At 45.6% G+C, this 27,867-nt stretch overlaps 1 protein-coding gene across 1 annotated transcript in view; it reads left to right on the top strand.

Moving 5' to 3' along the window:
- The window catches only part of LOC138299488 (sialic acid synthase-like), a 278,224-nt gene that overhangs the window by 82,231 nt on the left and 168,126 nt on the right, over window positions 1–27,867 (top strand). Inside the window, exon 4 of the mRNA XM_069237763.1 lies at window positions 27,544–27,698. Within this exon, the coding sequence (XP_069093864.1) occupies window positions 27,544–27,698 (155 nt within the window). The remainder of the gene's footprint in view (window positions 1–27,543; window positions 27,699–27,867) is intronic.

Below are 27,867 nucleotides of genomic sequence, written 5' to 3'. Positions count from 1 at the left end.
CTGTCGAAGGTCAGGTATCTAGTGATTGAGAAGATAGAAAATGGTGGTGACGTCCGCGGCGGTGACGTCCGCGGCGGTGACGTCCGCGGCGGGGTGCATCATCACCGCCGGCACACCTGTTCATTGGCTCCTGGGACCCATAGGGTCCAATGTTAACCAATGCAGCATTGGGCCACGGTCTACGACCGCCTACCACGACAGTGTGCAACGCCAGCGCTGTTACCCCACAATCCCATTGTCCCAGTTTAGAGGTCAGGCAGCTGCCATTTCAGGGGCCCACATGGATTAATTTTCAACTGCGTCACACATACTGAGGCCTACACTAAACACGCATACAGGAAGGGTTTTGTGTCTGCTGTAGTCTTGTGTGTAACTGTGGGTACATACCTGGAGGAATAGTGACTGTTTCTTCGCTGTTGTCCTTCTTAGGCACCGTCAGCTGGGACATATGAGAAGATGGCGGAATCCTCCGGTGTACCGACCGCTGGTGGACCTGTTGACAATGGAAGAGAGACAGTTAATCGTGACCTACCGGTTTGACCGTGCTACAATCCAGGAACTATGCAGCCAGTTGGAGCCAGACCTGATGTCACCAATCCGCCATCCGACTGGAATTCCCCCTGACGTGCAGGTGCTGTCAGTGCTCCATTTCCTTGCAAGTGGGTCATTTCAAACAACAGTGGCCATGGCATCAGGGATGTCCCAGCCTATGTTTTCCAACGTGTTGTCCAGAGTGTTGTCTGCCCTGCTGAAACACGTAAGGAGATACATCATATTCCCTCAGGTGGAGGATTTGCCTACAGTGAAATGTGACTTCTATGCCCTTGGACATATCCCCAACTTCATAGGTGCCATTGATGGGACCCATGTAGCTCTGGTCCCCACCGCAGGACTGAACAGGTGTACAGGAACAGAAAGAGTTATCATTCAATGAATGTCCAGATGGTCTGTTTGGCAGACCAGTACATCTCGCAAGTAAATGCTATGTTCCCTGGCTCAGTGCATGACGCCTACATCCTGCGGAATAGCAGCATCCCTGACATGATGGGTGAACTCCAGACACACCGTGTATGGCTATTGGGGGACTCTGGTTACCCCAACCTTTCCTGGCTATTGACCCCAGTGAGAAATCCCAGGACAAGGGCAGAGGAACGCTACAATGAGGCCCATGGGCGAACTAGGAGGGTTATGGAACGCACCTTCGGCCTCCTTAAGGCCAGGTTCCGGTGCCTCCATATGACAGGTGCGTCCCTATTCTACTCACCGAAGAAGGTGTGCGACATCATCATCGCCTGCTCCATGCTCCATAACTTGGCATTGCGACGCCAGGTGCCTTTTCTGCAGGAGGTGGATCCAGATGACGGTGTTGTGGCAGATGTGGAGTCTGTGGAGCCTGTGGACAGTGATGAGGATGAAGCTGAGGAAGACGAAAACGACAACAGGGAGTCAGTCATACAGCAATATTTCCAGTGACAAACAGGTGAGAACATTTAAATTTTTACCATTACATTAACTTTCACACATCTGCCTCTATCCTGTTCCTCCATTTCAATCACTATTTGTTAACTGAGTTGTCCCCTTCCATTTCAGTTTCACAAGTTTGGTAACCTACGTGTCAACTGTTTGCATCCTTGAAGGGCTTGTGATGTGTGACATAGGTATGTTAGCCTTCCAATGGGTAACCCATTATTAAACTGTAATGTATAATACAGATTTACAAATCATAGACTGACTCCATTTGTTTTTAGTGTTTCAAGGGTGTTTATTTAAGTGCTCAAAAAATGAAAGGGGGTTGTAAACTGGTGATGGGTGATGGTGGAGGAATGTCCATGGCAGAGTCCAGTCTATTAGTCTCACAGGTACATTGCACATCTGGGCATTGGAAGTGGAGCTAGGTCAGTTCCTATTTGGACAGGGTAACAAAGTGGGACAGTGGGGGGGACAATCAGGGTGGTCTTATTTCCTGGCGGGGGTCTTGCCATCTTGCTCTGTCCTGTTCCTGGATCTCAGGGCCCGCTTGCGTGGTGGTTGTCCGTCTGCAGGGGATGGGGTGCTGGTCTGTTGGTCCTGTGGTGGGGCGGCCTGTCCACTAGCGCCGGCGGAGGTGGTGGGCATTTCATCGTCCTGGCTAGTGTCAGGCGCCCCTTGGAGTGCCATAGTGTCCCTCAAGGTCTTTTGAATGTCCGTCAGCACCCCTACGATGGTGCCCAGGGCAGAGCCGATGGTCCTGAGCTCCTCCCTGAACCCCAAATATTGTTCCTCCTGCAGACGCAGGGTCTCCTGCAACTTGTCCAGGACCGTGGCCATCGTCTCCTGGGAGTGGTGGTATGCTCCCATGATGGAGGAGAGGGCCTCGTTGAGAGTTGGTTCCCTTGGCCTGTCCTCCCTCTGTCGCACAGCAGCCCTCCCAGTTCCCCTGTGTTCCTGTGCCTCCGTCCCCTGGACCATGTGCCCACTACCACTGCCCCCAGGTCCCTGTTGTTGTTGGGGTGGTGGGTTAGCCTGGGTGCCCTGTAGTGGTGGACACACCGCTGATTGACCTGTCCTGGGTAGGGAGGTTTGGGCCCGCTGGGTGGGTGCTGTGCTGGTGTTACCAGAGGGTGTAAGCTCGGTGTTGGGCTGTGGCTGGGCAAGGGGAACCGACTGTCCTGAGGCCCACAATGGTACGGCCTGGTCATCAAGAACCAGTGGGGCAGAGCTGCTGTTGTCACTGTGGGCCTCTTCTGGGGGTGGGGTGGTGTTGTCTGGACCCTCTGGTGTGGTGACGTTCCTTCGGGTTCCTGCTGGGGTATAAGTACATGATTATTGCATGTGTGTTTCATGGAGTGCAATGGTTGGGTGTTCGTGAACCCCAGTGCAGGCATTCCTGTGTGGGGGCTTGTGTGGTGATGGTTGGGGGGTGTTGTGGGTCTGTGCAGTGGGCATGCTTTGGTGATGGGTGTCCATGCTTAGTTATGTCATGCAGGTCTTGGGGTTGGGATGGGTGGTTGGTGTCATGGGTAGATAGGTAAGGATTTGTGGTGATAGGGGAGGGTGTGATGGTGGGGGTGTGTGATATCATGCAGGTATGGTGGGGGGTATGATGGTTAAGATTAGACTTACCAGTGTCCGTTCCTCCAACGACTCCTCCGAGGCACTCAGGATGCAAGATGGACAAGACTTGGTCCTCCCATGTTGTTAGTTGTAGGGGAGGAGGTGGGGGTCCGCCGCCAGTAAGCTGTACTGCGATGTGGTGCCTGGTCCCGTGGAACGCACCTTCCCCCGTAGGTTGTTCCACCTCTTCCTGATGTCCTCCCTATTTCTTGGGTGCTGTCCCACAGCGTTGACCCTGTCCACTATTCTTTGCCATAGCTCCATCTTCCTGGCTATGGATGTGTGCTGTACCTGTGAGCCAAATAGCTGTGGCTCTACCCAGATGATTTCCTCCACCATGACTCTGAGCTCCTCCTCGGAGAAGCGGGGGTGTCTTTGGCGTGACATGGGGTGGTGTAGGTGATGTGTGGGGTGGTGTATGCGTTGATGAGTGGGGTGAGTGTAGTGGTATGTGGTGTTTTGTGCTTGGATGTTGCGTGGATGATGGTGTTGTGTGCCTCTGTGTGATGGGGTTGTCTGTTCTGTGCTGTCTCTCTGGCCTTCTTTTGGAATTTTTGGTCGTAGGGGTTTGTGGGTGATGTGGGTGTGTGTTTTATATAGTATTGGGTGTGTGGGAGTGGTGTGTGTATGTGTGTCAGTGTGTGTATTTTGAATTGTCCAATGTGGCGGTGTTTTGGAGATGTGTGTGTATTTTGAGCGCGGCGGTATGTACCGCCAATGGAATACCGCGATTGAAAGACCGCCACGTGGATTCGTGGGTCGTAATGGCATGGGCGTGTTTCTGTTGGCGTGGAGGTGGGGGATGTGTTTCCGCCAGTTTCTCGATGACCTTTGGTGTGGCGGTATTGTGTGGGTGTCTGAATTTCGGTGGATTCCATGATGTGTGTCATAATGGCTGTGGCGGTCTACCACGGCCGCGGCGGTGTATTGGCGGTCTTCTGCACGGCGGTAAGCGCCTTATACCGCCAATGTTGTGATGACCCCCTCTGTCTGTTGCCACAAACACAACACATAAGTGTAGAGTAAAACACGTAATCAGAGCCAAATACATACATATAAAAAATATACGCTTTGCCCCATGGATCCTCCGGTAGCCAAACAAGCCTGTAGTCACACTCTGAGGGTGTAAATCCAATGCAACAATTCATTTGAAAATTTTTGATTTTTATTCATCCTCCATTGTACCCCCTACCTTGGCTATGCTGTACTTACTACATCAAGTTCTCATCTGGGTAAATTCACCTATAACTAAACACTGGGGTCCGCATATGAATATGCATCTGATTATGGTATGCTTTTATCCCTGAAAAAAAGAGAAAGTTCCCGTGCTTGCTGGTTGAACATGCTACCCACATCCTTACTTCCAGGTGTCGGTAAACTAGACCGCACACCTTCTCAAAATGGTGGCCGTACGCCAGACTATTTCTTAGTTCCTCATGTACAACTGTGTTCCATTCAATAAAGGAGGGGAGTTGTTCAGGCATAGAGAGGTCTAGTTTGGGACTAAAAAACATTGTTTCCCTGGTCTACTAGTTGCTATGGACTAGTCTTGGACTGTTAAGCATATACAGGGCATGGTTATCTACATGTCACATGTTTGAAAAAATCTAATATAGATAACAATTGTTTTCTTTTATAGGATGAAAAAAGATATAGATGTGTCCTCACAAAAGGATGGTTGCAAAAGAGGGGAAGTTCAATTATCTGCAATGTTTGGAAAAAAGAATAGAAAAAAAGAAAAAAGGAAAAACTATGTATGCATACTATTATCTGCTTTACATCATGAACCCAGTTATCACTTCTGTATGAATAAAGATTTTGAACTTATATCTGGATAACAAACAATGGGGGTCATTACGACCCTGGCGGTCATGGACCGCCAGGGCCGGGGACCGCGGATGCACCGCCAACAGGCTGGCGGTGCATCCAGGCCAATTCTGACTGCGGCGGTAAAGCCGCGGTCAGAAAAGGGAAACCGGCGATTTCCCGCCGGTTTTCCCCCGGCCTGAGGAATCCTCCATGGCGGCGCTGCATGGGGATTCCGACCCCCTTATCGCCAGCCTGGTTCTGGCGGCTTTGACCGCCAGAACCTGGTTGGCGGTAACGGGTGTCGTGGGGCCCCTGGGGGCCCCTGCAGTGCCCATGCCAATGGCATGGGCACTGCAGGGGCCCCCTAACAGGGCCCCACCAAGATTTTCAGTGTCTGCATAGCAGACATTGAAAATCGCGACGGGTGCAACTGCACCCGTCGCACCCTTTCCACTCCGCCGGCTCCATTCGGAGCCGGCATCCTCGTGGAAGGGGGCTTCCCGCTGGGCTGGCGGGCGGCCTTCTGGCGGTCGCCCGCCAGCCCAGCGGGAAACTCAGAATTACTGCAGCGGTCTTTTGACCGCGCAGCGGTATTCTGACAGCGGTACTTTGGCGGGCGGCCTCCGCCGCCCGCCAAGGTCAGAATGAGGCCCAATGTCTTTATAGAAGTACTCAGTTTAGTGGTGTAGCCTTGTAGGTTTTTGAAAGCATATATTGTTTCAGAGGTGGAATTATTCTACTAAATGTAACCACTCACGATTACTAATGGGATATAATCCGTTTTTTGAGCAAGAGAAAAATGGAAAAAGGATTATTGTAAAAGATGAACTACAGACACTAGGAGGCTGGTAATCAAGATCCAGTGAAATTGTCCCATGGTATATTGTAATTCAGGCCCAAGTTATGGGTGTTGAGTTTAAAAACCAATCTGCATTCTTTCTCCAAAAGTATCTTGTCATAATTTGTTATCTCTGATACATGCTCCAAGGCCACCCATTTGTGATCGGACACTGTATATTTTTGTTCTATAATGAATAGACATCTTGGTGACTGCTCTACCACATCGCAAATCACTCAGGGGTCTTCTAGTCTACTCTTTACTTTGCGAGCGGTCATTTCCACATAATAAAGACCACATGGGCAGGTTATGAGGTGAACAACCCTTGTTGTGTTACAGTTCATAAAAGTTCAAAGTTTGCATTTGGTCTGGTCATTAAAAGTAATGATCTTCATGGATTTGTTAGACTGCATACACTACATCTACCACTTGTCACTTGTGGGAGATTATTGGTAGGGTGCCTGATGGTACCCAGTACTCTTTGTGTGTGAGTGTGCAGTAGTAGATCCCTTGGGCTCTTGTCTCCATTTGTGTGAAAACATAGGTTTTGACAAATTCTAAGGACCACTGTTTAAGATCCGCCAATATTTATTGATTATTTTGCTTACTTTGTATAATGCTATGTTAAAGGTAGTGATACAAATGAGTCTTTCATTCTATTCCTTTGGTGGGGGAACTTCTGTTATTCCTATTGTTATTCTTTGCATGTTTCTTCACTCTTTCCACAGTACTTTGTGGATATGTCCTTGCTTTTAACATGGTTGCTAAATTGGATGCTTGCCTTTTGTAATCCTTGGTATTTGGAACAGTTTCTTCTAAGTCTGAGGAACTGTCAAAAAGGAATATTTTCCTTAAGGTGACGTGGGTGGAAGCTATCATATAGCAGTAGACAGTTTTTTCCACAGGTTTTTCATGAGTTGTAGTTTTTAACACTCCCTGATCTGCTTCAGTGTTCAAATATAGGAATATAAATTATTTCTTACTCATGGTGTAAGTGAACTTCAAATATTCATTCTGTGTGTTAAGCCAATTCAAGAAGGATGTTACTGTCACTTTATCGCCATTCCAGATGATGAATACATCATCTGTATACCTTTTACAAAATGCAATTCTATTCAGGAAAGGGTTATGGGTACTTAGTATATTGCGTGTTTCAAAATGGTGTACATATAATCCAGCTATGCTCGGTGCAAAGGTACTTCCCATGCAGGCCGTGAGTTTCTGTGTCTAGAGAGCTTTCTAATTAGAAAAAAGCTTTTTGTTAAGGCCCATTTACAGCATACCATCATCATATATCTTGGTGTTTGATATTCCCAGTCTACTTCAAACAGTACATCCTCCAGTATATTCCGAGTCTCCTGTTGAGGGAGACTGGTATACAAACACTCTATATGCAAACCCACAAGTAATTGACCTTTAGGATCAAATTCAGTATCACTTAAACAGCAACATACATCTTTTATGTCCTTTAAGTATGTACTTATGCCTTGGACTATTGGTCTTAAAAACACTTTAAAAAATTTGGACAGGGGCTATAATGTCAAGCATATCCCTGAAACTATGGGGTGTCCAGGCGGTCTTTCAAAATTCTTGTGAATTTTTGGGATGGTGTAAAAATATAGCATTCTAGGTGATTAGTTAATAAGGAAAGCCCTTTCTTTTGTGATCCAACCATTAGTTAGGGCCCTTTCTACCATGCTGCCAATTTCTTTCAGAAGGGAGCTAGAAGGGACTACTTGTTTGCACTCATAGTTTCTTGTGTGACTTAAGAGGCGAAGGCCTTCATTCCAATATGTCTCTCTAGATTGGATAACAATTGCACCCCCTTTATCAGCCAGTTTTATCACTGTCTCTATCATGTGCCAGTTCCTTTATAGCTGTCATCTACTTTTTTCATGATATTTGTGAAAGGCTCGTATTTGGTGAGGATCGATGTCCCCTAATTTGCTTGCTGCTTTTTCAAAAGCCTGAATTTCAACAAGGACTGCAGAGGGTGGAGGAGTGAAGGTACATTTTACCCTTAGGCCAATGTCTCCTTGTGTTTCTTCTTTTGGATCTTTGTCAGCAAAAAATGCTTTCAGTTCCTTTGTTTGGATGAAGTCATTGACTTCACAGTGAAGTCTGAACCTACACAAGTTTGCTTTAAGTACAAAACCTAGTTCTTCCTCCAGAACTTGTTTCTGAGATTCTGTCAATACCTTGTCACTAAGGTTCACAATTAAGCCTGATTGCTCGGGCCTGGTGGGTTCTCCATAACGGAATGGAAAAAGGAGGCCGTGGCAGCCCTCAGCTGGGAGGTGAATCCAGAAGGTAAGTTGGTGATCCCAGGGATTTCTAAGAAGTACTGCTACATGGTCACAGTGTATAGGGGCCCTGACACTGCTCTGCAAGATAGCTATTCCACCCAGATCATGGTAGTGAAAAGGTAAATTTCCAAGAACAGTATGTGTCATGACAGGTTTGCAAGGTCAGGAAAGTACATGGGCAGGAATTTATCTCCCCCATGGCCATTGTGTCGTTAAAATGGAAGGTGGTACTAGACCAGAGAATGACAATTGTCAGTCCCCATGTACCCATAGAATGCATTCTAGGCAAGGAAAGAGCATGGTGGAGCAGATAAAAACAAGGAAGCCCCAAAACAAACATTTCTGGGGGCGCCGTCCCTAAGCTTATGGTAGAGAGGCCCTGGAGAAGAGTAAGGGGCAGAAGTAGGATGTCATCCACAGTGGGGGGCTTGAGGGACAGTTGATACATTCTCTGACAATAAAGGCTCTCAAGACTGGCACTAGTGGGGCCAATTCTGTTTTGGAGGTAGTGCCTTCACTCACAGTGTCAAAAGACACTAAGATAGCAGACATGAGAGTGGAAGGAGGGTGTCTGCAACTTGGAGTTGTAGACCTTAGTATGAAAAACCTACAAAGTCAAAGAGACCTCAGGACCAAGTGTGCAACTCCTTGCCAGCACAATAGCTCTAAGAGAAGCCTACTCCAAGCATAAGATTGGCCCATCCACCTGTCAGTGGATGACTAGTAGGCTGCTTCCTGGCGCTGACAGCTGTCAGTGGCCTCTGTTTGTAGCTTTTCCTTTGGACAGGGCTGACCCTCACTTGGAGACAGAAGCCTGGCCAGGCAGCAGGATGAGTCAAACCACCTACTTGGCCATGATGGTCAAAAGGGCAATGAAGGTCCTATTCATCGGCAGGGGGGCTCTGAGGGATAGCTTAGGGTTAACTTTATGCCAAGTGGGGTCTGCAGATAAGAGGGTTTCCCATGGACCAGGTAAGTGACTGGGGCTGAGTTTGACACAGAGGCAGTACTGTCAAAAACGGACCTTGAGGGTGAGGCCAAAATGATTGAGGTGGTCCATTTCCATTTAGGGTATGAATTTCACAGTGAAACATAGACCTGATAGTGACCATGCAAATGCACATGTAAATGTAATCCAGATGGCCTTTCCAGACTTAACTGGCACATTTAACTTTCTTATAAGGCAATGTTATATGGTGCAGAATTACACCAGTGTCACTTGTGTACTGGAGCACCTATTATGCCATCCTTTACATTGGCAGTGAAAACATGGCTGTGGGCCTACTGTGTGAGCCCTGCTGCTCACACATTTCAAAATGACATTTTTGATAGGTACATATTAAATATCACTCCTAAGCACACCTTGCTGCCCTTAAGGTAGTGTGCATATTATTTAAGAGTTGAATATGTTTAACAATAGAAATGGATAGGCCCAAAAGGATATTATCACTAGTCAGGCTCTAACTCGTACATAGAAAAAGTCAAAGTATAGGCTTTGAACTTAAATCTATAACTTTTGATTCATACCAGATGCAGACACCATTCAAAAATGTATTTTCATATTTAATAAAAATCGATTCTAAATGTGAAGTTGGATTTTTATTACATATACTGGATATGTAACTTTTAGAACATTACCTTTACCCTGCCTGAAGCTGCTGGAGGCTAATTTGCAATAGTTGTACTTGGCCTGATTTAGGTATAAAAGATGTATGAAAACTGCTTCCAGAGTAGAGACAATGGCCTGGGAGTGTGGCAATGCCCCATTACCATTTAGCCAATTGTTTAGGCACTGCTAGATGTCACCCCACCCACATACGTGCTGTCTATGACCTGAGAGATAGTCTGAAGGCCTGGATCTGCTCACTCTTGTACCCACAACAAAGAAGCGGGCTACAGGGTTCCTCTAGAGCTCCATTTGGACCCACTGGAAAAAGCATCCGACTGGCTGTTTCACATCGTCCAACTTAATTTCAACTGTGTCCCCTTCAAGGCTCCCAGCATCGTTGAAAATGTGTCTATGTCCCATTCTGCTGTGGGAAGTAGCAAATTCTCAATTAGAAATCTCCAGAACTCATGATTTCCAGCGGAATCAAGCTGCTTCAAGTGTCCAGTTTTGAGTTCAATGACAGTGCCTAGAATTTCAGCAGCGGCCCGCTCAGGGAGGACTTTTCTTCATAAAAATTGACAAAGTTCCATTCCTTTCTGAGTTGGGACTTTGAAGAAATGGGAATACTTTTCCTCAAAATAGTGACAACGTTCTTTTCTGAAATACAACTTCAAAACTTTTTGAGCTTTTTGACTTCCATACTTTTTACCACGACCAATCCACTTGATGTATCTGACCATGCCTCAATCATGGTTGGCCTTAAATCGTGCCTAAGACCCAGTGGCTCATAGTTCATTTTGGTACTATTTTCACTTAAATGTTTATAAATTCATATCTCTTGATCCCCTTATGTTTTTTTTTGCTGTTTTTAATTCCCATATTTTTATAATGTGGAGTGGAATTTTTATTGTTTCGTGTTTTTTACTTTTTTTACCTGTTTTAGTAAAATGCTTTATACATGGTCTCTGAATGAGCCTGTTTAGTCTGTGCGATAGCTACTATGGGTTGAGCTCAGAGTACATTTTTAAAGCCTTTGACTGGACCTAACAGGTTTGTGATGCTATCACAATTTTTTTCATTATGCATTTTTGTCCAAAGCACTCAAAATAAAGTATGTAGATCAATTTTGTTGCATGGACTAACCAAGAGCAACTCATTGAGGTCACCAGGAGTAGGGGTGGGTGAAAAAGTCAGTTTCGCAGGCAGAATTTGTGGCGTTTTGGCCACTCCGTGTAACATATGTAATGCAGAGTTCTGGCCAAATTCTGCACTCAGCTGCATGCTGTTTTTTCCTCGTGTGCAGCTTGCCAACAGTCAGTTGGTGAACCTGAGTGAGAATTGGCATCCACTGGCATAATTTTCAGGTGCCAGGAAGGCACCCTCGAGATTTTTCCAAAGCAGTCAGTCACAACTGTTTGTATTGGAAAAGCTGCAGCTCGAGTAGAAAATCAAGTCAAGTGCCAGCAAAACCAACTCCAGCAGCAGCACCTTCTGGCGTGCCATGTTCTGCCGCTCACACTAATTTCTTAGTACGGAAGAAGCTCCTGGTGGTAAAATCAGAATGGGGAGCTCCATGTACCAATTTCCGCCTGCTCGGGTAACTCTGCAGACTCCTGCAGAGCTTTTATGTAACTCTTTGTAATTCTGTGAAGTGAAGCTGTACGTCATTCCCCCATCATAAGGGAAGGATACCAAGAGAAACTGCAGCAAAAATATAAGAACCTCATTCCTGCTTCCACCAAAGCAATTGTCTTGTTTCAAGGCGTGTTCCATGATGATTTTTCAGGTACTACTTGCAACTGGCTTCTATCTAAGTTAACTGAACTCTATGAATATTTGTAAGCTAAGGTAAGCTTGTATTTCTCCTTCTAGTTCTTTGTGCATTCCTTTTGCTCCCTTAATATCTCAGTGGCTTCTTTTAAATACAATGGTATATTTCCTATATTTTTTTTTGTCTATACTTTTAACTTATTTGGTTATTACCAGCATTGATTGTTTGTGGTGATTCCTGCTTTGTGCAGCACCTCGTGCAATATGTGTTTGGGTAATCAACTTGTAGGGGCTACAGAGTTATGTGATTCGGTGATCACGAGATTTTCCTCATCAATATGGATTTGCCAACTTTATCCATCATCTGTTATACAATTTGCAGATTTTAACAAACAATTGTTGTTAATAGCTCCAACAGATCAACATTAATAATAAACGCTGCACACCTTTTGAAATATCGCTCTTCACACTGCTGGCAATTTAACTAGTCACTTATTGATTATTCATTACAATGTTAAGACAAAAATTGAGACTATTGTGCATCAGCTGTTATTTATTTATATTTTAATTTAGTGAACTTATATTCAAAGGCTTTGTGCCATTAAATACGGGTAATTTAGACGCTGGTGGGTTGCCAGTCAGCCTGCCCTCTCAGCAGAGTCCATACAAAGCCTTAGCTCCCTATGGTGTAGCACTACCATTCAGATCTAAAAATCCCCATCAGGCAGTAATAAATCTCTGGAACTTCAGACGAATCACTGGTATTGCGGCTCCACTGAAGGCACTGAACTAAAGTGGGCGGGTGCTGCTTTCAGAAAACCAACTATGGCAGTCATTCCGCCATTGTGGGTTGACCATCACTGTCACCTGAGGGCCCTGTGGCAGATGAGCCATCAGGTCAGAGGTTTCTGATGGCTGAAGCAGAGGAAACTGCACAATAGGAATCCCCACGGTTCCTCCACATCTACATGGGGAGGGGGAACACCTAGGCCCATAGTTATACTTTTTTTGCGCTGCATTTGCGTCACTTTTTGACCCAAAAGCGGTGCAAAGTTATAAAATATAGGCCCTGATTTATACTTTTTTTTGTAATGCATTAGCATCATTTTTTGACGCAAAAGCAGGGCAAACTTACAAAATACAACTGTATTTTGTAAGTTTGCGCCGCATTTGCGTACAAAAAATTACGCTAATGCAGCACAAAAAAAGTATAAATCAGGGCCATAATTGTATTTTGCAAGTTTACGCTGCTTTTGCGTCAAAAAGTGATGCAAATGCGGCACAAAAAAAGTATAAATATGGACCCTAGTTTGGTGGAGCGGGAGCGCCTCTGATTTAGAGCAGTGCTCCCATCTTGCCAAACTCTAAATTATGCCCTAAGTCGTGGTCTGATAAAACACCAAACAAGCACATGAGGAATAGCCAGGTCTTGGCCATCTTGGAATGAGTGGTGCTGTGTTATAGGGCAAGATAATTCTACATTTGGTGCTGCATATTGATGGACTGGGGTAAGAGCTCTGTCCTGTGTCAGGAAGAAACCCCTGCATACTAAAACAGTGGGAAACATCAATGGCTTTGATTGAAGACATTCACTATCTGTTCAAATCCTAATCAAAGCACTACATATTATTCTGCCTGCATTACTCCCTTCGTTGTGTATCTATTACATACATTTGTTGCCATTAAACCTTTCTAAGCTTCTAAGATGCCCCATAAAAGCTATCCTGATATGAATTAATTCCCATTATGAATCAATTTTAGGAGCGCTTTTTCTCTCCGTTTTAAGTTCTTGATTATTATTTGTTTTTCGTTTACCAATGATTTCCTGAGGCCACAAGATTATTGGCATAAAATATTCCATAACCATGTTAAATATTTCACATATGCTGCTTGTGGCCTTGTCTGGGTTGCAGAATTCTATTCTAGTCTATGTAAAATGTACAGTAAATGACTACATTCTCTACTTCAGGACCGGGGGCCTCTGTGGATATAAACCGATTGAATGCTTTGGGTTGGAGTAATCCAAGAGGGATCTCTCTGACTCTATGATCCTATGAGATTTGTTGTTGTTGTGAAAACCGTAACTAATTTAGAACATGAACCATTTGAGGAATGGCTGACAGTCATATTGAGCAATGTAGTCTGTGAGAGAGTCTAATATAAAATGTAGGGCCACCTGACAGCGTTTAACCACATTTGGCTCCAATTCATAGATGACTAATGACTCCAGAGAACAGAAAATCTTGCCCTTTGAATTTAATCTTTTTTAAGATCTGCTCCTCTGTGTCACACCTTATGCTAGAATACACTGACGAAAATGCTGAGCGTCAGTGTTGGAACTTACCCTTTCAGCAGGGTCACCCCCAAAGGGTTTGCCTTCCTTCTCCTTCACAATTGCTGGCTTTGGGACTTCGGGCACTTTAACACTGCTAACCAGTGTTTGTGCTCTCAACCCTAAACATTGTAATATTAGCTTATCCCCAATTGACATATTTAATTTACCTATAAGTCCCTAGTAAAGTGCATGGCATGTGTCCAGGGCCTGTAAATTGCATGCTACTAGTGGGCCTGCAACACTGATTGTGCCTGCCGCTTAAGTAGCCCTCTAACCATGTCTTAGGCCTGCCTTTGCAGAGCCTGTGTGCGCAGTTTACACTGCCATGTTGACTTGGTAAAATAACCCATTTGCCAGGCCCTAACTTTCCTCTTTTATACATGTGTAACCCCTAAGGTAGGCCTTGGGCAACCCAGAGGGCAGAGTGCAAAGTATTTGAAAGGCAGGACTTGTACCTTTAAGTTTTACATGTCCTGGTCGTGAAAAACTCCCAAAATCGTTTTCAATACAGCAAGGCCTATCTTTCCCATAGGATAAAATTAGGATTACTTTATTACATCCTGTAAGTGTAATTCACAATCTGGAAGAGATAAGTTTTTCTGGTTTGCTGTCGCTGGAATCACAATTTAAAATCACAACCTGTAGTGAAGTCAGATTTTAAATTGTAATTGTAATTCTGAAAATACCACTTTTAGAAAGTTGGCATTTTCTTACTTTAGTCATTTGGTGCATGCTGTCCGTCTCTGATCACATGTCTAGGGTGTGGTGACAGCTGGGTTTGTGTATTCCTCCTAGATAACCACTCACAATGGGAGCTTAGGTGTGACCTGACGTGCCATCCACATCCTGATGGGCCATCCAGGATGGGAGGGAGGAGCTGATCACAGCCTCACACTTACACCTGAGTAGGCTGTGTCCTGTCCACACACAAAGGGCTGCATAACCTCTGTAGTGAGTATGGAGCCAGGGCAGGGAGGACAGGACCTCTGTTTACTTCAAAGGCCTGTTTTTGAAGTCTCCCCCACTTCAAAGGCCAAACTGGGTATAACTACTGGACCTCTGATAACACCAACTCAGTACACTTCTGGACCTGTGGATACTCTCCCGGCAAGAAGGACTGCTGTGTTGCAATGAGGACTGACACTCTACTAGACTGCTGAGCTGACCAGCTGCCTGCTGCCCTCTTGCCTGGGATTGAGAAGGACTGGACCTGTATCTCTCCAACCCAGAACCCAGAGTGACTCCAAGGCCTGCTGACAGGTCTCCTTATTGACGTCTCAGGGACATAAAAGACTTCCGCAGCCCATAATTGAGTGCAGGTCATCACAGGACCCATGCAGGGTCCACTTAGCAAAGTACCTTAATCCTGGTCGCAGTCACAAGATACATTGGTTTTCCTCACACAGTGCTGGCGATTCCTCAGTGCTCCACTGCATCGGGCTTCACCATGCAGTGAAGGGATGTGTCGATCTTCCTTCAGGAGTGGCAGCGATGCAGTGGATTACAATCCAATGCCTATCCATTGGTTCCAAAGCCAATGTGCTGGGTTTCTCCATGCAGTGAAGGGATGCGTCAATTTTCCTTCACCAGTGGCGGCAATGTGGTAGGTTCAATGCAGCGATGATGCACTGGTCTACTCCTGCCACAGTGGCGATGCGCTTGTTCTACCTCTCAGTGGTAGAACCAGCACCACTTCCAGCGGCCTAGGGGCAGGAGCAGGTCTCAAGACTTTGATGTCCCTGAGTCTTGGAAGAACAAGAGACTAGTTAACTAACTCTTGGAGTCACTCTGTGTCAGGTGCAAAAAGTCCAGTCAGAGGGAGCAGCAGGCAGCAAAGCAGCAGTCTTCAAGAATAGCAGTATAGCTAGACCACAGCACAGCCACCCTTCTTCTTGACAAGTTGGTTACAGGTCCAGAAGTATTTGATTTTGGGGGTCAGAGACCCAGTACTTATACCCAGTTTTGCCTTTGAAATAGGGGTGACATTAAAGAAAGGTCTTTGAAGTAGACAGAAGCCCTTTCTTTCCAGCCCTTCTCCAGACTATCAGTAGGGGGTGCAATTGGCTCTTTGTGTGTAGACAGGGCCCTGCCTATTCAGGTGTAAGTGTCAGCCCCTCCCTCCCTTCCAGCTATCAGAATGCAGTTGAGTGCTCAGACACACCTAACCTTCCTATGTTTGTGGCTGTCTAGAGGAAATGCACAAAGTATAGCTGTCACCTAGCCCAGCCATGTATTAGAGACAGGCTGCAAGGCACACAGAACAGTAAGAGCATAGAAATACCCACTTTCTAAAAGTGGCATTTCGAAAATAGTATGAAGTCTGACTTTAGCAGTAAAGAGGATTTATCATTACTATTCCAAGAGTATGAAACATGGTGTAGCTACTCCTTTCTGATCAGGAATAACAGCTTGAACATGTATTAAGGAATTCCCAACCGTGTCCTAAGAGAAGAGTAGCCCTCACAGTAGTGAAAAACGACTGTGGAGGGTTTTCACTACCAGGACATGTAAAACCTAAAAGTACATGGCCTTCCTTTTATTTACATAGCACCCTGCCCTATGGGTCACCTAGGTCCTACCTTAGGGGTGACTTATAAGTAATAAAAGGGTCTTAACAAGAGGTTTTAAATGCCAAGTCGAAGTGTAGTGAGTCCTAGTTTGTTTTAATGGGATACAGGAGTTAGCTTAGCCTTTGGCATGCAGACTCGTGCCCCCGTCACCTAGTGAAATTTACCCTACTTAACTTGCTCTGTTTTAGCGCATTTATTTAATTAAATCTTTTAAGATGGCTGTCTTGCTTTTAGTTAGGCCATGTTTTAGTTTGCATTATCAGTACCACCGCGCTAAGGCGTCAATATCAAGCGACAAAGATAAACAAACTGTAGGTGTTCACATTAGGTACTTTCCCTCTTCACGCTTTCGAGGGAATTGTTTATATAAATTATCGTCCCAAGCATGTCTTGTTATCTATTGTTGGGGAACAGACCTACGTCAGGGGCCCAAGCAGATTTGTATAAATACTCCTCACTTAAACAGACTGTCAGAGGGATTCAACCAGATGCCATCGCTGCTATCAATGCTGCATGTCGCCTTGATGCTGACCCAGTCTTCGTGTCCCTACGGAGTCTGAGCTAGAGACCTCATTCCAAGGTAACGAGAGTTGGGGGGCTCTTCTCATGGACATGGCATTGGCAGATTAGGTTTAACACCCCTAGCTCTCTTTTAGGTTAGAGATTATGCTCACATTATTAGGGTATTAGGAAATATCCCATACTTTCTGTCTTTTCATGACATTGCAAGATGGTCTTTTCATGATATTGCAAGATGGTCTTTGTATTAATGACTCCTGTCTTTACCATTCTGTTTCTTGCACTGTTCATTATCTTAATCATCGCAGCCCATACAACTTATCACAGATTGCAGTTTTGCTAAATAAAACCTATTGAAACGTTACTGCATCTTCTTTATTGCTTGTGTTTGATTGAGACATGTTTATATGGGAAAGGGGTAATCTCTGTTTAACCACGGCACTCCCTGAGATGTCACACTGATGAGGTGCTGCTTGTGAGCCGGGAGGGTTGGGACGACAGTTGCAATTTGTTGTAGGATTGGCATAGTCGCCTACAAACATAAGTATTGTCATCCTTGAACCAGCAGTCTTGCCTAGAGCAGGAGTCCAACTACGACAGAAGTGGCAGTGAAACTGCACGCACTGGCTCTGCAAAGGCAGGCCTGAGACAGGTTTGAAAGGCAACTTGTGTGTGTGGCACTATAAGTGCTGCAGGTCCAGTAGTACCATTTAATTTACAGGCCCTGGGTACATGGTATACCACTTTACAAGGGACTTATAATCAAAATAAATATGACGATTATGTATACGCCAATGTTACCATGTTTAGAGAAAAGAGCGCATGCACTTTAGCACTGGATAGCAGTGGTAAAGTGCTCAGAGTCCTAAAGCCAACAAGAGCAAGGTCAAAAAAAGGAGGAGGAAGGCAAAAAGTTTGGGAAACTGCCAAAAGGCCATTTCCAACACCTACCTTTTACTTACATAGTGACCTGTCGTGTGGGCTAACTAGGGTCTGCTATAGGGGTGACATATATAATAAAAGGCGAGTTTTAGGGCTTCACAAGGGTTTTTATTGCCACATTGAAGTGGCAGTAAACTGCACACACAGACTCTGAAGTAGCAGGCTTTAGACATGTTTAAAGAGCTCCTTGTGAGGGTGACAAAATCAGTGATGCAGGCCCACTAGTACGATTTAATTTATAGGCCCTGCATATATGGTTTGCCACTTTACAAGGGATACGCAGGTAAATGAAATGTGCCAATTTGGTATATGTTGGACTTTTTGCCTTACGCAGGGTCATCCCCAGTCTTTTTGCCTCCTTCCTCCTGGTTTTTCTGACCTCTCGCTGTTGGCTCTAGGACTCTGAGCACTTTATCACTGCTGACCAGTGCTAAAGTGCAGGTGCTCTCCCATCTAAAGTTGGTATGATTGGCTTATACCTAATTGGCATATTTAATTTACCTATATGTCCCTTGTACAGTAGTATCTCAATACCCTGGGCCTGTAAATTAAATACTACTAGTGGGCCTGCAGCGCTGCTTGTGTCACCCACTGAAGTAGACTTTTAAACCTGTCTCAGGCCTGCTAGCGCAGGGCCTGTGTGCGCAGTTTTCTGCCACAGGGACCTGGCATCTAAACTTACTTGCCAGGCCCAGAACTCCCCTTTTACTACATGTAAGTCACCCCTAAGGCACGCCCTAGCTAGCCCTATGGGCAGGGTGCCATGTATGTAGAAAGGCAGGACATGTGCCAAGTTGCGTGGCCTGTCCTGGTATTGACAAACAGCCTAACTTGGTGTCTCACTGCTGTGAGTGCTGCCTTCTCATAGGATTGCATTAGAAATGCCCTTCTTTATTTGTAAAGGGTATTGTCTGATTTATGAGGGGTAGCGTAGGCGTGTTTGGTATGGTTGTGATGGTGACAATAAATAATGCTTACTGGTGTAGGTGTATTTTTTATTACTATCACAGAAATGCCACTTCTAGAAAGTGCGCATTTATCTGTGCTTATGACTCTGGTGTTTTGCAGCTTGACTCCAATCCACGTCTGGACAGAGTGACAGTTGGGGCTTTGTGCATACTTTTCATATGCTCATCTGTCTAAATTGTGTCACAGCTGTCAAAATTTTGAGTACAATTAAGCCCACATGACTGCAATGACAGCCAAAGCAGTGACAAATTGTGGGAAAACTGGTATGATTGCAGAAGCCCCTTCAATTTTTGCCCCCATTTTTAGCTGACACTAGTATTTTCTGACTCTGATTGTGCCCTGGGCACTGCTAACCAGTCCCAGGGCCAGTGATCTGTTTAAAATGGTATCTGCGAATTAAGGCTAATTATAATTGGCTCTGACCTACCTATAAGTCCCTAGTGTATGGCATGGCATGTAGGTTTAGGGAACCAAGGGTAAATAGGGCACCCTTGGGTGTACTGCTGCGGTCCATGGTGTCATTGTAAAGGCAGACTGCCTTGCTGGCCTCTTTAAGTTAGAATTAACCCCAAATTCGACTTTGAATTTAAAAGTACTTCCAAAGTCTCACACTACCGTATTTATGGTAATACGTCACTCCTAAGGACTTCCCTAGGTGCCCCCATGGTTGGGTGCAGTATAAATATAAGCAGGGACTTTATAAAAGATGTTCTATAAGCCCTGGTGAAGGAAAAACGGGTTCTATAGGCTAACATTGTGAGGCTTTATTTTAAAATAGTAAAGACCTATTTGCAAAAGAGGTGAGCTAAATGTAGCATGTTTGGTACCAAATTAAATTCTCTAATAAATCCAACAACTTGCCAATGTTGAATTTTATAACTAGCACAGCGAAAGAGTTTTAAACCTATTTCTGAAAATTACCAAATTCAGTCTTATAGTGCCCTTTCCTGATTGGTTACCCTCTGGCAGCCTGAGCCAGGCTACCTTAATGAGGTGTGGTGTGGCCTGGGCTGAGACAAAGGGAGCATCTGGTGTGTGTGTGTGGGGGAGGGGGGAGGTGAATTGCTGCAGCAGATGGCAGAGCAGGATGAGGGAAGAGTAGCCAAATTGACATTTAAAGGAGGGAAAGCCGTTTGGGACAGAAACAGGATCTCCCCCATTTCCTTCTGCCCCAGACAGTATTGGGGCTGGAAGGGGTGTGTTAAGGGAGACTTAGCCGCCCCAGTGGGTGGACTCAGCCAGATCCAACCACCAAGGATGAATTTTTGCCATCTTGGATTTTTAGAGAATGTTGCTTTCTGGGATTGATTTTTGCCACACTTCACAGGAAGTGGTCACCCCAGAGGGTGATGGCCTGCCCCCTCTCTTTGGACAGGAGCACCCCCCTGCTTCCCACACCAGGAGAAAGGGAACATTATGACAGAGCTGCCTCACAATTCAGATCCCTGCTGGAAGAAGATACTGGAGAAGGAGGACTGCTCTTCTGAACAACTGATCTGCACCTGAAGAATTGCACTCACAAGGACTGCACCAGCTGCACACTTTGGGCTTCACCATGAAAAGGATGTTACCTTGCGTCTGCAACTCCAGGAGTGGACTACCTGTAAGCTAGAGATACAAAGGAGCTGACCAGAGTCCCCTGCATCAAGTTCTGCAAGAAGAGCCCAGCTGGCCAGTGTCCAGTGGCCATCTGAGAATTCTTACCATGTGCATTACGGGAGTTGTAGTCCCACACCCAAAGAGGCAAACCAGAGCCTCTGAACCCTTGGCTGGTTCTGTAGACTACTTTCCTGAATCAAGAAACACTTCTGAAAGTAAGTGTAACAGTGTTACATCATGGGTAGCCTGAAGTCTGGACTTTGTCCCTGTCCAGTGCACCATTTTTTTAGTGCTTTGAGCTATTTGCTTCAAAGCACTAGTTTCATTTTTAATCTTTAAAAAATCATATCTCGGGTTCCCAACATTGGATGTTTGATGTCATTTTAAAGATACAAATATTTCTGAATTTTATAAATTGGTGTTGGATTTTTATTGTGTATGTGTGTTTACTTATTTACTGTTTTGTTGATATTGAATGCTTTACACACTTGTCTGATAAGTTAAGCCTAACTATTCGTGGGGCAAGCTACCAAGGGGTTAGCAAGGATTAATTTACTGAGACCTTGGCTGGACCGAGTGGGGTTTATGGCCTATTGCGAAGTGTAGTTACTTACCTGCTCTTACCAATAATCCAGTTTCCAACACAAATCAATGCCTAAAACCAGAACCTCAGTGGTTATGCTCTCTCTGCTTACAAATTGTCACTAACAGGCTAGTGACCAATTTTACCAATTCACATTGGCATACTATAACACCCTTATAATTCCCTAGTATATGGTACTGAGGTACCCCGGGTATTGGGGTTCCAGGAGATCCCTATGGGCTGCAGCATTTCTTTTGCCACCCATAGGGAGCTCTGAAAATTCTTACACAGGCCTGCCACTGCAGCCTGAGTGAAATAATGCCCCCATTATTTCACAGCCATTTTACACTGCACATAAGTAACTTATAAGTCACCTATATGTCTAACCTTCACCTGGTGAAGGTTGGGTGCAAAGTTACTTAGTGTGTGGGCACCCTGGTACTAGCCAAGGTGCCCCCACATCGTTCAGGGCAAATTCCCCGGACTTTGTGAGTGTGGGGACACCATTTCACGCGTGCACTATACATAGGTCACTACCTATGTATAGCGTCACAATGGTAACTCCGAACATGGCCATGTAACATGTCTAAGATCATGGAATTGTCACCCCAATGCCATTCTGGCATTGGGGAGAAAATTCCATGATCCCCCGGGTCTCTAGCACAGAACCCGGGTACTGCCAAACTGCCTTTCCCGGGGTTTCACTGCAGCTGCTGCCAACCCCTCAGACAGGTTTCTGCCCTTCTGGGGTCCAGCCAGGCCTGGCCCAGGAAGGCAGAACAAAGAACTTCCTCAGAGAGAGGGTGTTACACCCTCTCCCTTTGGAAAAAGGTGTCAGGGCTGGGGAGGAGTAGCCTCCTCCAGCCTCTGGAAATGCTTTGATGGGCACAGATGGTGCCCATCTCTGCATAAGCCAGTCTACACTGGTTCATGGATCCCCCAAACCTGCTCTGGCGCAAAACTGGACAAAGGAAAGGGGAGTGACCACTCCCCTGACCTGCACCTCCCAGGGGAGGTGCCCAGAGCTCCTCCAGCGTACCCCAGACCTCTGCCATCTTGGATTCAGAGGTGTGCTGGCACACTGGACTGCTCTGAGTGGCCAGGGCAAGCAGGTGAAGCCAGAGACTCCTTCTGATAGGCTCTTACCTGTGTTACTAGCCTATCCTCCTTCCTAGGTAGCCAAACCTCCTTTTCTGGCTATTTAGGGTCTCTGCTTTGTGAAATTTTTCAGATACCGAATGCAAGAGCTCACCAGAGTTCCTCTGCACTTCTCTCTTCCCCTTCTGCCAAAGGATCGACCGCTGACTGCTCAGGACGCCTGCAAAACCGCAACAAAGTAGCAAAGATGACTACTGCAACCTTGTATCGCTTCATCCTGCTGGCTTTCTCGCCTGTTTCCTGGTGGTGCATGCTCTGGGGGTAGTCTGCCTCCTTCTTGCACCAGGAGCTCTGAAGAAATCTCCCGTGGGTCGAAGGAATCTTCCCCCTGCAACCGCAGGCAACAAAAGACTGCATCACCAATCCTCTGGGTCTCCTCTAAACACAACAAGCGTGGTCCCTGGAACTCAGCAACTCTGTCCAAGTGACTCCCACAGTCCAGTGACTCTTCAGTCCGAGTTTGGTGGAGGTAAGTCCTTGCCTCCCCACGCTAGACTGCATTGCTGGGGACCCTGTGATTTGCAGATGCTCCGGCTCCTGTGCACTCTTCCAGGATTTCCTTTGTGCACAGCCAAGCCTGGGTCCCCGACACTCTAACCTGCAGTGCACAACCTTCTGAGTTGTCCTCCGGCGTCATCGGACTCCCTTTTCTGACTTCAGGTGGACTACAGTTCACTCCTCTTCCAAGTGCCTGTTCTGGTACTTCTGTGGGTGCTGCCTGCTTCTGTGAGGGCTCACTGACTTGCTGGGCGCCCCCTCTGTCTCCTCATCCAAGTGGCAACATCCTGGTCCCTCCTGGGCCACAGCAGCACCCAGAACCCCCAACCATGACCCTTGCAGGTAGCAAGGCTTGTTTGTGGTCTTTCTGCGTGGGAAAACCTCTGCAAGCTTCTTAACGATGTGGGACATCCATCCTCCAAAGGGGAAGTTCCTAGTCCTCTTCGTTCTTGCAGAAACCAAAGCTTCTCCCATCCAGTGGCAGCTTCTTTGCACCCTTAGCTGGCATTTCCTGGGAATCTGCCAACTCTCGACATTGCTGCGACTCTTGGACTTGGTCCCCTTGTTTCACAGGTACTCAGGTCCGGAAATCCACTGTTGTTGCTTTGCTGGTGTTGGTCTTCCTTGCAGAAATCCCCTATCACGACTTCTGTGCTCTCTGGGGATTGTAGGTGCACTTTACACCTACTTTTCAGGGTCTTGGGGTGGGCTATTTTTCTAACCCTCACTGTTTTCTTACAGTCCCAGCGACCCTCTACAGGCTCACATAGGTTTGGGGTCCATTCGTGGTTCGCATTCCACTTTTGGAGTATATGGTTTGTGTTGCCCCTATACCTATGTGCTCCTATTGCAATCTACTGTAACTTTACATTGCTTGCATTACTTACTTCTGCTATTACTGCATATTTTTGGTATTGTGTACATATATCTTGTGTATATTTGGCATCCTCATACTGAGGGTACTCACTGAGATACTTTTGGCATATTGTCATAAAAATAAAGTACCTTTATTTTTAATATATCTGGATATTGTGTTTTCTTATGATATTGTGCATATGACACCAGTGGTATAGTAGGAGCTTTGCATGTCTCCTAGTTCAGCCTAAGCTGCTCTGCTATAGCTACCTTCTATCAGTCTAAGCTGCTAGAAACACCTCTTCTACACTAATAAGGGATAATTGGACCTGGTACAGAGTGTAAGGACCCCTTGGTACCCACTACAAGCCAGGCCAGCCTCCTACACCATCTACCCAGAAGACTTGGAAGAAGGCTTCTAGGAGACCACGATTGAAGGGTTTTGTGCTCTCCACGGGCAAATTACTCTTATTTTTTGTGTGCCAAGCATACAATCAGGACAGAACTGTAATTTTATTTCACTTAATTATGGGTCTCTAGTTTATCGCAACAGGGAAGAACTTGATCTTGGTTTGACAGCAAATTATTTTAGTATTCATTGTCCTATGAACAGAGTATGGCCACCATCTCCAATGAATTCAATATATCTTATTGAACATTGTGGCCCTGATTCCAACCCTGGCGGTCTCTGACCGCCAGGGCGGAGGGCAGCGGAAGCACCGCCAACATGCTGGCGGTGCTTCCAGGGCTATTCTGACCGCGGCGGTAAAGCCGCGATCAGAAAAGGGGAACCAGCGGTTTCCCGCCGGTTTTCCCGCCGGTTTTCCCGCCGGTTTTCCCGCCGGTTTTCCCCTGGCCCAGGGAATCCTCCATGACGGCGCTGCTTGCAGCGCCGCCATGGGGATTCCGACCCCCTTCCCACCAGCCTGTTTCTGGCGGTTTTAACCGCCAGAACCAGGATGGCGGGAACGGGTGTCGTGGGGCCCTGGGGGCCCCTGCACTGCCCATGCCACTGGCGTGGGCAGTGCAAGGGCCCCCTAACAGGGCCCCATACAGATTTTCACTGTCTGCTTTGCAGACAGTGAAAATCGCGACGGGTGCCACTGCACCCGTCGCACCCCTGGAACTCCGCCGGCTCCATTCGGAGCCCGCTTCCTCGTTGCAGGGGCTTTCCCGCTGGGCCTGCGGGCGGCCTTTTGGCAGTCGCCCGCCGGCCCCGCGGGAAAGCCAGAATGGCATCCGCGGTCTCCTGACCGCGGAGCGGCCATTCGGCGGTGACCGCATGGCGGGCAGCGCGGTCAGAATGACCGCCTGTTGTTTAAGTAGTTTATGATGAGGGATGACAGAAGGTACGAAGGTCTCCTGAAAGGTGGAAACCTACATTTTCTCAGCATTTTCTGTTAATCTTAACTACTAAATGTTGTTTGTCTTGGCAGTTTCTGGAGACCTTTGTAGCAACATGATATTTGTTTTTTGTCGAGCTTAATTCTCCGCATTCATCCTCTGTCAGAACAATTTTATTATTCAAGACTGTTTGTTCTATCTGTGTTGTTTTTTACTCAGATCGTGGCCATCATTGCCAATGAAATTTTATAGACCGATTTCCTGATTCACAAAGGTAAACATATTTTTGTGTAAGTTTGCTACTTTTTGATATTCACAGACTATGGGCAGGCCTATATTTTTATGGGCTAACTGCAGAGTTACTGCTGTTATAAAATTGCTATTAATAAAAATAAACTTGCAGTTCGTGAATATAAAAACAATAGTAAACTTACACAAAAGTGTAAGTTTACCTTTGTGAATCAGGCTCAATGTTTCCATTTACTCAGCAAGTATTAGATCATCTTTAAGTATCAGAACTTTTAATTCCTTTTAAGCAGGGACAATTCACTTCTCCCCCTCTCATTTTGTGCCTACACCTTGATATCATTTTCTCCCCAGATGCCACAAATGTATCTGAAAAATGTATTTTAATGAGTGACCACCTCTTCTGTGCATGGAGATTTGCCTCAATTTTACCAAATCCAATGAACACTGCCTGCACTGTATGTTAATGCCACTCTAGATATTGTCCAGGATACCATCTCACAGAATTAGCGTTGCTGCAAAGTGCCTGCTTAGTGCACTTGCATGGCAAGACACAACACTCCAATATGGCTTACAGACATCTTGCACAATCATTTTTCTATTTCCATGATCTTATTCTTGTAGCAACCAAAATGACTGCCATCCTGTCTTTGTGCAGGAAACTAAATGCACAGTGGTGGCCATGTCTGAACCACATGAACCTTTACTTAGTCATATGAGGAAGAGTAGCTCACTGCCATAGCCCTCAGTGCTCCAGGCCAACAGCCTGGAATGCTGCCCCTGCAGACATCAATCTATGACCTTGAACCAACCATTGTAAACAGGACGTTCCACTAAGGCCACAGCTGGAATCACAATCCTCTGATTCCAGTGCAGAGGATCTTTGCAGGCTCACCAGCCTTCTTACTCGAAAATGGCTATGGCACCGCAGCGGAGAACCTATCATGCAGCAGGAGAAGTGGAGATGATCTTCACAGGCAACATGAACAGACAACCAGAGCACCACTGCAGACCTGCCAGCTCGCGCTGTGCCACTACGTTTCACACAGGACAGCTCCCTTCACACCGTCATGCAGTGAGGAGTTGATTTCACACACTGGATCAAAAGGTGGGCTCGAAGTCCCAGAATAGAGAGGGTTCTCAGCTCGTATTTGTAGCCTCTGCACAGCTGATGTACTAAGGATGTGAAAACACCCCAGGTCATTGGTGTCAGACTGAGAAAAAGTATTTTTTTGGGGGGAGGTAGGAGAGACTCACAACTTCACAAGCATTGCTAAGCACAATGCACTGCCCTACTACGGAGCCACCCTCCCCCTCTTCTCACATGGTGAAAACTGTTTAGAAGTGGGCAGGTCTGCCGCAGTCCTACAAGACATATGGGACCAGAGAGAGTAGTGCAAACCCGGCAGAGCAAACACTTGTCACAGTTACTGGCGGATACCAGGCACTGATCTCAGAAATGCTGGCCCCAAGACTAGAAGCACCCTTTCCGGAAGAAAATACAGCACGGATGTGCAGCAAAACGATGTGTTGCAGTGGAATAACAGCAAGGGGCTACAATGTAGCTTTCATCTTTGGCCACATGCCTAATTGCTTTAATTGCTTTCGAGTTTGGGAGATACCAGTTAATTTAGCTCTCATACCTCAAACCATTCATTTAACTGTTAAGGAAGTGAGTAGCATAGAACTAGCATATTTTATTCTTTGCATGACTCTCGGTATTTTAAAGGATTATTTTTCTACCAGAATAGGCAGCATTAATTTGCATTAAGGCAATTTAGGCAACGCCACAAAGCATAATTGCGCTCCGTTAAACCACAACAATGTACAGGTAAAAAGCACAATGCATAAACGTGCTCCATTATTTTCGAGTTAGGTTTGTGCTTTACAAAAACCCATCTACGTATAAACATAACCGATTAGTTAGCAATATCAAAGGAGGAATCATCTTTATAGCCATGGTTAATGCAACAACTAATTACGTTTTTATGGAAATAAATCAGTATTTTATTTAAAGAAAATCAGAATTTAAGCTTAGGTATGTTCATCTTGTCGGTAACATACCTTCCCTATCCCCACTCCCAGTTTATTATGCAGACCAAACAGGGACATCGGAAAGCAAACGTTCTCATACTTCTAATTTGTGCATGTTATACGTTTCTACACTCGACTAATATACATGTTTTAAAGAAAAGAAGACTAACAGTGCAGATATGCATCACATGCATCTTCTTTTAGCTTTGAAATCCGATCAAAATTTTAGACTACCTTAAAATAATAATTTGCTTTTCTAAAGGAAAGCTGAAAACATAATTGTGTTGAGTAAATATTGTCCTATAGTTGTTGACTTCTAAAGCGAGGTTAATATGTGCAACATCTAATAAGTATTTTAGCAAATGTGTTGACAATGTTGATGTAATTTGTTTGTGCCCAAATAGTAATGTAACATCTGGAACCATTAATAATCAGGGCATGCATTTCCCTTCTATATTTTGTGCAGGACGTCCGATGGTGATTTCTGGTGGCATGCAGTCGATGGACACCATGCGTCGAGTTTACCAGATTGTGAAACCGATCAATCCAAACTTTTGCATTCTCCAGTGCACCAGCGCGTACCCATTAAATCCCGCTCATGTCAACCTCCGAGTGATAAAGGTCAGTGAACTGTCGTTGCTGCATGACAAAGCAGCAATAGATGCTTATGCAGAGGTACTAGAGTGATGAACGGCTTTAACTGCAATCTTCATCTTAGTCTAAGCAATATGGCTGCGACAAATCTTTTAAGTTTATTTATAAGTTTTGAATGCCATGACGTTGAAAAGCC

This window comes from Pleurodeles waltl, chromosome 1_2, assembly GCF_031143425.1.
Source record: "Pleurodeles waltl isolate 20211129_DDA chromosome 1_2, aPleWal1.hap1.20221129, whole genome shotgun sequence".
NCBI classification, from domain to species: Eukaryota; Metazoa; Chordata; class Amphibia; order Caudata; family Salamandridae; genus Pleurodeles; species Pleurodeles waltl.
Note: the sequence above shows the minus strand (reverse complement) of the source record. Positions and strands in the feature narration are given on the sequence as shown.